Source organism: Heloderma suspectum, chromosome 3 (assembly GCF_057233095.1).
Source record: "Heloderma suspectum isolate Gila_16-S chromosome 3, 16-S_ref, whole genome shotgun sequence".
NCBI lineage: Eukaryota > Metazoa > Chordata > Lepidosauria > Squamata > Helodermatidae > Heloderma > Heloderma suspectum.
In genome coordinates this window covers 156,383,137-156,395,724 of record NC_139460.1, presented here as the reverse complement: position 1 = coordinate 156,395,724, position 12,588 = coordinate 156,383,137, and the positions used below count along the sequence as shown (strand labels likewise).

Here is a 12,588-nt window from a genome sequence, read left to right as displayed (position 1 = left end):
CATAGCAAAGGAGAACAATGTCCTTATGGCTGACATAACCGTCAGGTAAAGGAACTTTGGAGGTATTAGGCATTGTAGGCCATGAACAGAGGTATGCTGGTAGAAGCACTGACATTCCTTATTGATTTAAACTAACTAGCCAGATCTTTGTCTGTATGTATCTAAGGATATTGCAACTCACTTGAAGGAGCGTATGTGTAGGAAGCTCCCTTAGGCTGTGTTTGAGTGAAACCGTCTTGCAACCTCTCAGAAAAATGTCCCCACCTCTTAATGCTCTCCTTCTTCATGCACACAGCATGGAGGCAATGAAAATATGCAATTAGTGTTGTTCCCTGAACTCCCAAGTCCTGAAAAAGAAAATGGTAGGCAAATAAATTGAAAGTTGGAACTCACAAAGATGCATAGTACTGAAACGTCACATGGTGTGCTGGTCTCCTCTCCAAACCAAATCTGATGAGGAGCCTTAAAGACTGTATTTTCTTCTAGTTTGTATCCAAAGTGTGCAGGCAGTTTGCATCACAGGATGAAATTCTCACTGAGAGAGTAAACCTGTGTCTGGGCTGTGCCATTTCAGAGTGCAAGTAACAGCTTATGTGTTGGAATGTGTAGGGAACATTTTTTTAATGGAAGATTATTCCTTCATGTGAGCTCCCACCTGCAGTCTCCAAAGTGGCAGAGCTCAGTAAGAAATTCGTTTCCTCAATGTGATCCAAGCACGGGTCTATGCCTCTTTAAGAACAACAACAAACAGAAACAAGCAAACAAAAACACCCTGGCAGCTGAAATTGCTCAGTTGAAATCTGTAAAAAGTCCTTTTAAACCTGCTTTGGTCACAGTAAAAATGTGGACCTTAAACTGGTTTGGCATATTTTTTCTGGTTTGTGTGCATGTGTTCAAATGTAAAAGGGATGCCATATTCCTGAACTTGTCATACAAAAATTGTTTCTGTTGAACAATGATCATGAATGTACAATAATGAAAGATAGCTATTCCAGAATTTAAGAGAATCTCCCAGTTCCTTTAGAGTAGTCAAAAAGAGTAGTCAAATATTAACGCCTTCGTTAATATTACACATTTTGTAACTCAAGAATAGATCAATCAGCAGCCTTTAGCAATCATACCTAAAGGAACCTTCATTTTCAGGGGAAGTTTATCTCTGAATGACTGTTGCTAGGTGATTAATAGAGCGGGGATGTTGCTTTCATGCCCTGCTTTGCAGGGTTACTAGTAACAAGTACCTGGTCCTTGTTATGAAATAATGCTGGGCTGCAAGCATCTTATGTTCTTAAATGCTTTTACATGTCACTGATCAATTAGACTAATTGAAGGTTATCAAAGCTTCAAGTTGTATTGGTGACAATGCAACCAAAATGTTATTTTTAAATCACCACCAGCAAAATAAAACTGAAAGGATTTTGTTAAATTGGCCATATTTTAGAGGATGTTTTTCATTGTGGTAGCACTGATTTTATTTAGTGTCTGTGTAGATATATAGATATAACTTAACAGACCGATAGAGACACTTTTCAACCCTTCTCTGTATTGTAGTATAAAATTGTAAATTTCCACCTTTTTATTAAAGATAACCTAACATTCTATTTTAAAATAAATTACAAAGAAGGAAAACATTTTTGAATTTACATTCCACAGGACAGGGGTCCCCAGTATAGTGCCTGTGGGTGCCATGACACTTGTGGGCGACTCCAATGGTGTCCATGGGCACCTGCAAAACTTTTTTTTTTTTTAGATTTTCCCTCGGGCTTTTTTAATATATGTACATGGATTTGTATATATCCATAGCAATGAATACATATGAAATGCATACAACTTTCTAGAAATTATATATAGGCTTCAACAAAAGTGGATCAAAAATCAAAATGAGTATCCATTTGAAGGTGGAGTCTATATGCCACCCATTCAAATATTGAAGGCGTTGTAAGGTCCTCAATCCATTGCCTTATAGGTGAGTGTTTATCCTTCCAGTTTTGTAATGTCAGCGCTTTAGCTGTCAAAAGGGCTTAGAAAATCCCTTTACGTTGACCATTTGTTAATTTCCATGAAGCAGGTAAATTAAAAGGGCATGTACATCAGTGACTATTAAAGACTGTTCCAGTACAAAAGTTTTCTGTGTATAACCTCCTCCCAAAAAGAAGCAGCTACTGGACATTACCAAAACATATGTTTAAAAGAAGCATTAGCTATATCGCACCTCCAGCGATCAGCTGAATTGGACATACCCTTATTAAGGAGACATCGCATTGTCCAGTAGACCCAAAACAAACACTTTTGCTGAATAAGATGCAGCCTAAGATCCATAGATTCGACAGGTAGACACCAAAGTGGCAATCCACTGATTAGGCATTTTGTGGTGGTGCCCACAGCAGTTTTCCAAATTTCCAAATGTGAACAAAAAAATTGGGGACCCCTGTCCTATGACATTGCTTCACACTTGCATGTCTATAGCTGCACTGCAGTTTCCAAAGAATAAATCAATTTCAACAGTTTCAATATCACTTTATAAATAGTTTTGTAAGGGCTTCATAATACCTACTCCATTAGTTGTTGTAACTTTCACGGAGCACTATCTGGTAAGATGTTCACAATCTATGCCAGCACTAGAAAATCATGTGGAAAAAAATGATTCCCATTTAGAGATAGGATTTTAATTAATATTGGCCATGCAAGTTTTGCTGAGAAATGCCAGTTATAGTGCATGTGCCTGGAAAATAAAGCTTCATTTTACAAGATGGGGATGATGAAATAATGCAATGAATGTAACATTAGTATGAAAACTAAAGTTCAGCTCAGTGGATTTTCACACAGCATCATGGGAAGTTTCTAAAAATACCATTTATTTATTTATTTATTTATTTATTATTAAATTAATTAATCGCCCATCTGGCTGGTCACCCAGCCACTCTGGGCGATGTACAACATACAATAAAACAGTTTAAAACAATAAAATTCTACAATAAAAACATTTCCTAAAATACCCTAACCCACCCCAAATGTCTGCCTGATCAACCACGTTTTTAATGCACGACGGAAGCTCATTAAAGAGGGGGCATGACGGAGTTCTCTAGGGAGGGAGTTCCACAGAGTGGGGGCCACCACAGAAAAGGCCCTCTCCCTCGTCCCCACCAGTCTAGCTGTCCTGGCTGATGGGACAGACAGAAGGCCATCCGAGGCTGATCTTGTTAAGCGGCCTGTCTGGTGCTGCTGGAGGCGCTCCTTAAGATAGGCTGGGCCGGAACCATATAGGGTTTTAAAGGTCAAAACCAACACCTTGAATTTGGCCCGGAAAACAACTGGTAACCAGTGCAACTCCTTCAGCACTGGACTGATGTGATCTCGCCGGCAGCTGCCTTTAATCAGGCGAGCCGCCGCGTTCTGTACCAGCTGCAGTTTCCGAACCGTCTTCAAGGGTAACCCCACATAGAGCGCATTACAGTAGTCTAAACGAGAGGAGACCAGGGCATGTACTACCGATGGGAGCAGATGGTCGGGAAGGAAGGGGCGCAGCCGCCGTATCAGATGGAGTTGATACAGCGCTGTCCGGCTCACAGCTGACACCTGATCCTCCATGGACAGCTGGGAGTCCAAAATGACCCCCAGGCTGCGGACCTGGTCTTTCAAGGGTAGCCGTACCCCATTCAACACCAGGTCAACATCCCCCAGCCTCCTCTTGTCTCCCACCAAAAGTACCTCGGTCTTGTCAGGGTTCAGCTTCAGCTTATTCCTCCCCATCCAGCCACTCACCGTCTCCAGACATTTGGACAGGGATTCTACGGCCAACCTTGGTGAAGATTTGAACGAGAGGTAGAGCTGCGTGTCATCCGCATATTGATGACACTGCACCCCAAACCTCCTGATGATAGCCCCCAGCGGCTTCACATAGATGTTAAATAGCATCGGGGAGAGGATGGAACCCTGTGGCACCCCAGTAGTAAGTAGCCACGGGTCCGAAACCTCCTCTCCCAGTGCTACCCTCTGGTACCTGCCGGAGAGGAAGGACTGGAACCACCGCAATACGGTGTCCCTAATCACCAACCCCTCCAGGCGGTCCAGGAGGATACCGTGGTCAACGGTATCAAAAGCCGCTGAGAGGTCGAGGAGAACAAGGAAGGAGCATTCACCCCTATCCAGAACCCTCCTCATATCATCTACCAAGGCGACCAAGGCCGTTTCTGTCCCATACCCAGGCCTGAAGCCTGACTGAAATGGGTCTAGATAATCAGTTTCTTCCAAGTGTGCCTTCAACTGCACCGCCACCACCCGCTCAATCACCTTGCCCAAAAATGGCAGATTTGAGACTGGGCGAAAGTTGTTCAGAACTTGAGGATCCAAGGAGGGCTTCTTTAAGAGCAGTCTTATCACTGCCTCCTTGAGGGCTGATGGCATCACTCCCTCCTCAAGGGAGGCGTTCACCACCGCCTTGATCCCCTCACCCAGTCTCTCTCTTAGGGGTGGACGAAAGTCACTTACCTGTCGTCGAAGGACGTTCGCGGTGGGGGGGAGGCGCTTCGCTGCTCCCCCCGCGAAGTTCCGGCCCGGGGGGGGAGGCTTCCCGCCTCGCCCCGGCCGAAATTCAGGCCGGGGAGGAGGCTTCCCGCCTCGCCCGGCCGCGAACGCGAAAGTTTTTTTTTTAAAAAAAAACGCTCCCTGGTAGGCTACATGACGATTCACGTAGCCTATCACGGCTAGATCTGCAAAGTCAGCCGTGATAGGCTACGTGAATCGTCATGTAGCCTATCAGGGGGCGTTTTTTTTTTTTCTTTGATTGCAATGGCGGCGGCGGCAGCTGGTCGAAAGACTGGCTGCCGCTCCCGCCCCACTCGAACACCCGCCGAACCGCCGGCCGGACCCGCCACTGGGAGGGACATTCGGTGAAGGTAAGTCCCGTCCCAGGGGGGGTGCGGGGGGGGGGGTTCGGAGGATTTCTCCCTGAAACTTGTTCGGGGGGCCGAACACGTTGGCGCTCGGCCCCCCGAAGTTTCGGGGAGAAATTCTCCGCCATCCCTACTCTCTCTGCAGCTCATAATGAGCCAAGATGGGCAAGGATCAAGTAAGCAGGTGGTCGGCCTTACAGATGAAAGCACCTTGTCCACTTCATCAGGAGGAAGAAGCTGGAACCAATCCCACAAAACCGGTTTGCCACAGGCCGCCTCTTGCTCACTAACTGTATTCACAGCATGCAGAGTAACACACCTAATCTGATCAATTTTATCTGCAAAGTGCCTTGCCAAAGCCTCACAGGAGGCCTTAGAATGCTCCAGTGGTTCCGGAGCCACAGGACCGACCAGCCTCCTTGGAACAGCCTCCTGGGACAGCACTCTGCAGACGCGATGGAGGCAGCATAATATTCCTTTTTTGCTGCCTTCACCGCCACGTGATAGGCTGAAGATACAGCTCTAGCCCGTGTCTGATCGTCTTTGGAGCGAGACTTCCGCCACCGGCGCTCTAGCCGTCTCACCTCCTGTTTCAGAGCTCGTAACCACGGATTGAACCATGGTGCAGTCCGAGCCCTGTTCAGGGGGAGAGGGCGTTTCGGAGCCACCCGATCTAATGCCCCAGTGATTGCGGCATTCCAGCCACCCACCAGGGTCTCGACCGAGTGGCCGTTGGCGTGCCCCAGAAAATCCCCAAGCGCGTTCAGGAATCCATTTGGATCCATAAGACGCCTGGGGCGGACCATTTTAATGGGTCCTCCACCCCTGCGGAGGGGTTGTGGAACCGAGAAGTCCAACGTCACCAGATAGGATCTGACCGTGACAAGGGGGTGGTGGATATACCCCCGACTTCCAGATCACTCCCCGCTTCTCCAGAAACAAACACAAGGTCTAGTGCATGACCGGCTACATGGGTGGGCCCAGTTAGAATATGGTGCAGCTCCCAGGAGGCCATGGTCTCCATGAAGTCCCAAGGTGCTCCTGTGAGGATGGCCTCTGAATGTACGTTGAAGTCCCCCAACACCAATAAGTTAGGGGACTGTACACGCACATCAGAGACCACCTCCAGCACCTCGGCCAGGGAGTCAGTCGTGCAGCGGGGTGGACGGTACACGAGCAGAATCCCCAGACTGCCCTTCGGGCCCAACCTCCAGTACATGCACTCAGCAACCTTGGTCTCCCGGAAAGGGGGTCTGGTGAAGACCAAGGACTCTCGGTAGATAACAGCCACTCCCCCTCCCCGATCCCCAGCCCTCGGCTGCTGTGCATACGAAAATCTGGCTGGACACATGGCTACAAGGGTTGGAGCAGCAGCCTCGGCCAGCCAGGTCTCCGTAATACATGCCAGGTCTGCACCCTCATCCAGGATCATGTCATGGATGAGGGAGGTTTTCTGGGTAACAGACCTGGCATTGCAGAGCAGCAAACGAAGGCCAGAAGATGGGGTCACGCCTCCCCCAGCCATCCTTTGGCTCTGGACAGGCCCGGAGCAGGGGACAGATACTACACATCTCTCCCTCGTTCCCCTTACCTGGCATGGCCTGCCCCTAGCGCTCCGCCAGTGCCTGCCGCCCAGCCTTGGTAACTTCTGGCCCCCAACACTCCCCCCACTGCCTCCATCAGGTGGACACATGCCCCCTCGCTCCCGCCTATCAGGCAGGCTACCCACCCCTAAAAACACAACAAAATCCCCCAGAAACACACACACACAAACCAAAAAAACAATTAAAATCCCCTTAAAAATAATGCCAGGCCGGAGTCCACAGGGAAGGCCTGGTGGTGGTGGTGGTGGTGGTGGTGGTGGTGGTGGCGGCGGCGGCGGCGGCGGCGGCAGCAGCAGCAGCAGCAGCAGCAGCAGCAGCAAGCGCGCCCCTTCCCCGGTGGTGGTGGTGGCTTCTCCTGCAGGCCCTGGCTCTCCCAGGCCACCTCAGCCAGCCAGCTTATGTAGCCCCTCCAGGGAGGGCAGGTGGAGCAGCACAGCTGGCTCGGTACCTGGGGGCCTGGTCCTGCAGGGACTGGCGGTCTGCCAGGCAGAAGTCCACAGGGAAGGCCTGGTGGTGGTGGTGGTGGCGGCGGCAGCAGCAGCAGCAGGCCCAGCAGCAGCAGGCGTGCCTCTTTCCTGGTGGTGGTGGTGGCTTCTCCTGCAGGTCCTGGCTCTTTTGATCTGCACATTTGCAACAAAAATCTCAGAAACCATAGGTCAATGCTAACTTGAAACATCATAAGCTCCTGTTGCTGAAATTTCAACTTAGAGGATTTCTTCTTTGTTCTTTTCATTAAAAGATTGTGAAAGTGACACAGATTCTGAAACACGTGCAAGAATGCATGATCCCAGTAAAGATGACATGTCATACCGCAGAGTTGCCTTAATTGAGCCCAAGCCTGCTGCAGAATTCAATCGTTTCTTACCCAGCAAAGCCAAACCACCAACATACATGCCAGCACCTTTGAGGAAGAAGAGGACAGAGAAGAATGAGGACAATAGAAGAAGCTGGGCAAGTCCTGTGTTTACTGAGCCAGATGGAACGTTTTCAAGGTATTCATGTAGCACTTAAATATATGTTAAATAATCCTATTGTAGCAAGGGTTAATTTATTGCTGCAAAAAGGCCCAGTGCAAACCTAACGCTGCCAATGGAGACCTTCTCCTTCTTCCTCCTGCACAAAGTCCTTCCTTGAAATGATTTGTTTTAATAATGCTGTAGCATCACCGATGGAATGAATATGAACTTGAGCTCACTCCGGGAGAGAGCGGAGGACAGGAAGGCCTGGCGTGCAACCAGGGGGTCACGAAGAGTCGAACATGACGTAACAACTGAACAACAAAGCATTACGTTTTCATTAATTTGCCCTTGCAAACTTTGGTTAACATTGATGCAGGTGTAATGCTAGGCCATGCTTAGAACAAACCATGGAAGAGAAGGGAGGATTTTGAGTAGGAGCAGAAGGGAGGGGCTCATGAGTCTCCACAGCATGCTTCTGATGTCTTAACTTTTCCATCTCTTGACCATTTTTATATCTGCACCAGTCCAAGGAAGTTGCCTGTATTAAAGTTGGCACAGTGTTTAAAAGTATTCAGTTCAATTATATACACAATTTTGGAATAAACGTCTGTATTTTAAGTTGAGAGGACAACACTTTTCATTTTTAAGGAGTGTCCTGGATGCTTTTTAAGGTGCAATCCTAATTAGATAGGAAGCCGCCTCCAACTTCAGAGGCGACCACCTATCCAAAGCAAGGCAGGAGAGGCACGGGGGGATTGTTCCTCTGCGCCTCTCCTGCCTTGCTGTTTGTCGCTACACAGGCATTTTCAGCTGTCTAGTAGCGGGGGGGGGGGTGACCAGAAGAGGAAGCTGCCGTACGACACACTGGATGCACAGCTCCTCTTTCCCCGCCCTGGAACACCCCCAGCCCTTCCCCTTTTCAGTCACTCTGTGCTCCTCTTGCAAGCGCGGAGGACAGGGCTTCTCCGCACTGCTTCTGAGGCAGCGCGGATGGGGGTGGGCGGTCAGTTTTCCGGGAACCAACCTCAGAGCGCAGGCTCCGAGGTTGGTTCCCAGAAATGAGCATATCCTATGGCCCTCTAGACAGCGTCTAGCGGCCATAGGATTGCTCTCTCTGTTTCTGTTTAAAGCTATTAAAATGATCAATAGTTTATCAAAATATTTAATTCCCTTTGCTCTCCCATATAACTTGTAATATTGCTTCCTGTCTCTTTAATAGGATAATTGAGAGTAAACCTTCTGTTCATTGGCTTGGATCCTAAGATAAATGTTTAACCTAAGGAAGTTCATGGAAGGAAGGTTCTCCAGAGCGTGGGTCTGAGGAATCTCCCGAACCATGTGGGATAGGGTGCCAGGGCCTACTAAGCTGGGAGAATTGCCAAAAATGGTATTGAACTAATTTTAGGCAATTTTCACTTCCCCCTGCGTCCCATCTCACATTGTTCAGGAGCACCCTCCGGAGAACCTTTTGGAACAAGAGGCTTCAGTGGGGAAGCAGAGATGGGAAAAACTGCCAGGCACTACCTGACACCAACAGTATGAGAGGAAATAGGCTGTAACCCATAACAACGTGTACCATATTAAAATTAGTATAAATCAAGTCGCATGTATTTCATATTTTAAATAACTGTTGCCTAAGATGAATGTGCCCCTACCTCCCCAGTACAAAATAATCATGTGCAAAATCTTCCTTTCTTTCCTGGATTCCTTTTTACAAGGTTTACATTGTTTTTAGCTTATGTTATGATTGTAGTAGGGCTAGTCACAAGGTATACTGATTTCATTCTGTTGCTTTATCCCTATTTTGGCTGACCTCAGCAGATGTGAAGAGCTTTTTTTAGCTTCCAGTCAAACTAGCAGAACAGAATGTGGCTTTGCATATCTATCTAGTTTCCCCACAGATGATCTATCAGTATGATGGTATGCTCCAGTTTGGATGATGAAAGGAAAACTGCCTGATATGATTATGAATGACTTGGCAAGTTACAGATTCTTGGTTGAAAAGAGCCTGCTCAACCTGGAATTCTTTATGTACCATAACAGTACTTCTAAATCTGATGCTCACAGATGCTGTCCAGCTGGCCCATTATCTGCGGTGCGCAAAGAAATTGTCAAAGGTCTAATTTAGTAAATCCAAGTAATTCATTCCTAAGCTACCAAAAAAGCTTTCTGTAAAGAATGCATTCTAATGCCAGAAAGTTTTGATGTGCCTTTTAAAAACAGTGCGCTCGCGCTCTCTCTCTCTCTCTCTGATAAGTAGCGTCAGTGTATATTTTTTAACATTTTATGGTGGTGAAATGGAAGACAAGTGTTCAGTGATAACCATCTACCATCTATTCTATTGTGGTGCTTTTGTACTAGAAATTAATTTTGCTTCATTCATAAGTTAGTAATTTTTAGACAAAATATAATCTTGTGTACTTGATTTCCAATTATTTCCGAAAGTATAACTTGACTGGATATTTTGTACAGTAACAAGAGAAGAACTCTGGAGCAAGAGATGGAATGCAAGTCAGCAGCTAATATTCTTTCAGACTTCTCCAACTATTTTGAGGAGGAGGAAGAGACAATAGGCACTCCAGACATTGAAACAGATGACCTTTATGTTCGCAAAATAAATGCTGCGATGTCAAACATAAAAGATTCCTCCCATAAGTTTCTTCCTAAGTCTTGGTCTCCAGGGGAAGAGTTGCATTGGAAAAAAGCAAAGAGAATATCTTTTTCCAAACAATGGTATAAGGAGATTCAAGGATTCAGGTTTGTCATCGTGCATGATCTTTTCCCATCCAACCAGACCTTTTTAAACATACATTTTTAACTGACTCAATCAGTGTGCACGTTTGATGGTAGCGTGGGGATAAAATCTTCATTGGCTTCTGCCTGTGGAACTTGAAAAGCTTTTCTATTCAGTTGTGATGTATTGCCTCTTCGTACATCAATTATTTTAAGCTATTTATTGAAATAGATTACTGCGCACAATTTTTGTGCCAGAACTTACATATTCCTTGTTTTTTCCCTTTTCCGCTCATATACTACCGTGTAGTAAAAGCGCAGATTCTGAAGAGGATGTTGCAAGAGTCCAGCCAAACAATATTATCACGAGTAGCTTGGATAACAGTTGCAGAGAAGATCCATACTTCATTAAACAAGCAGCCGAATATGCGTCAAAACCATTATCGCAAGCTGCAGAAGAGAAAACTAGTTGTTCCTCCGATCTACCAAGGTTGCTACAATTGCATGAGCCGTGCTATCCTGTGTGTCAAGGAACTTGCTGTTTGCTAAAAGTTAAAATGAGAAGTTAATGTGGGAAACCACCTTTAACTTTTTTTATGTCGTCCATATCTGTTATCTTGCTGAATTCACACCACTAAAGTAAACTGGATTTTTGTGTGTGCTACTCCATGCTCTCATGTCTTCTGCAGTGGCTGGCATGTTTTCCTGCTGTTCTGGAGTAAAGATGTTGTCCTTTTAAAGATTGAGTCTAAACCAACTACATTTCAGTGTTGTAGTGTACCCGCTTTTCTGTTGCAGAATATATGAATCTTTTTGGCCTACATTTCAGGTCAAGTTCTCACTGAGTTGGCAGACCTCTCTTGGGGCTGAGCCACTTCAGAGTGCAAATAGGGGCTGACTTGACTGAATGCTACTATATATATTTAAAGAATGCCTCCCCTCCCCTCAAAACAAAAACTAATATGTCAGGGGAAAGGGTTTTATCTTAGCCTTTCCCCTTCACATATCAGTTTCAGATGTTCACAGAACTTCTGTGGAAGTGTGAAGGAATTCTGAGCCCCACCTGCTGATTGAAGTGATGGAGCCCAGAAACAGACTTATTTTTATTTATTTATTTATTTATTGCATTTATACCCCGCCTTTCTCCCTCTTGCAAGGAACTCAAGGCGGCTTACATTATCCTCCTCCTCACCATTGTATCCTCACAACAACAACCCTGTGAGGTAGGTTGGGCTGAGAGTCTGTGACTGGCCCAAAGTCACCCAGTAAGCTTCCATGGCCAAGTGGGGACTAGAACCCGGATCTCCCGGCTCCCAGTCCGTCACTCTCACCACTACACTACACTGACTTATCACCTCAATGAGAACTAAGTCTCTGTATTTTCTGGTTTATACAACTCTTAATTTTTATGTGTGTGTTTTTTTTATATCTCAGTCAGTTTTTATTTCTCCGGGCACTGCAAAAATATTCGGATGACTACCTGTCCTCTGAAACTAGAACCAAAATTGATCCTGCCTCAGGGCCTAGGCTTGTATCATGCAGAACAAAGAATTACTTTAGGCTTGGACATGACCGAACAAATAATGAAAATGGAGATCTTTATCCAGATTTGGAAAATGATGATTTATTTGTTCGTAAGACTGGTGCTTTCCACATGAACCCAGTAATACTCCAAGATTTTGAATACCTTAGAAATTCCTATAAGCAAGGCCCTCACTTAGAAGGGGAAATAGTTCTCCAGCCCAGAAATGGTGAATCTGCAATTCCAGATTTAGAAAAAGATGATCTGACAGTCCGCAAAGCTCAACTACAGAAAAAAGAAGTGCCCTTATCAGGTGCCCCAGATAAATATCAACCTGCTCTCTTTCCGGATCCTTGGAGTCTTCCGCCAGAAATCCAGGCCAAATTTCTTTGCTTGCTTGAGAAGAGTACTGCAACGGCCGAGAGAGAAAGTGGTGGGAAGATTTTATCTCCATCTTCACGACACAAGAAAGATGATATGCTGACCCGCAGGATTGAGCTGTTTAATGTAGGAGTTAATGTGCAGCCAATTAGTTTCTCTCCAGGAGCATGCAGTAAACAAGATATGGAAAAATGGGAGGCAATCAGAGAAGCCAGCAAAATCAGACACAAGAAACGGCAAATGGTTGAAAGGTCAGCTCATGGCTATGCATGGATTGTGCTTGCATCAGAATATTCTTAAATAGGGCTTGTAATGAAGAGAAGTGGCATCTTGTTTTCAACATGTATCTTGATGTGAACATGCATGTATCTTGATGTGAAACTTCAGCCTGTTTGTGTTTTGTGTATAGTCCCATAAGTTCTTGTGTTGATTATCAAGCCCATCAACACTACAAATTTCATACTTCAGAAGTTCCAGGACTGTTTTGAACACTGGACTAA

The 12,588-nt window shown here is 45.9% G+C and overlaps 1 protein-coding gene across 6 annotated transcripts in view; it reads left to right on the top strand.

Annotated features, from left to right (window-relative positions):
• Positions 1–12,588, top strand: part of LMO7 (LIM domain 7) — a 202,771-nt gene that overhangs the window by 133,146 nt on the left and 57,037 nt on the right. For 5 of the 6 annotated variants that reach the window (XM_084844819.1, XM_084844815.1, XM_084844814.1 and 2 more), the window contains one exon: positions 7,233–7,485. In XM_084844819.1, coding sequence (XP_084700945.1) covers positions 7,233–7,485 — 253 coding nt within the window. Of the gene's footprint in view, positions 1–7,232; positions 7,486–9,924; positions 10,210–11,619; positions 12,340–12,588 lie in introns of all 6 variants that reach the window. The other variant, XM_084844813.1, reaches the window with a different exon arrangement.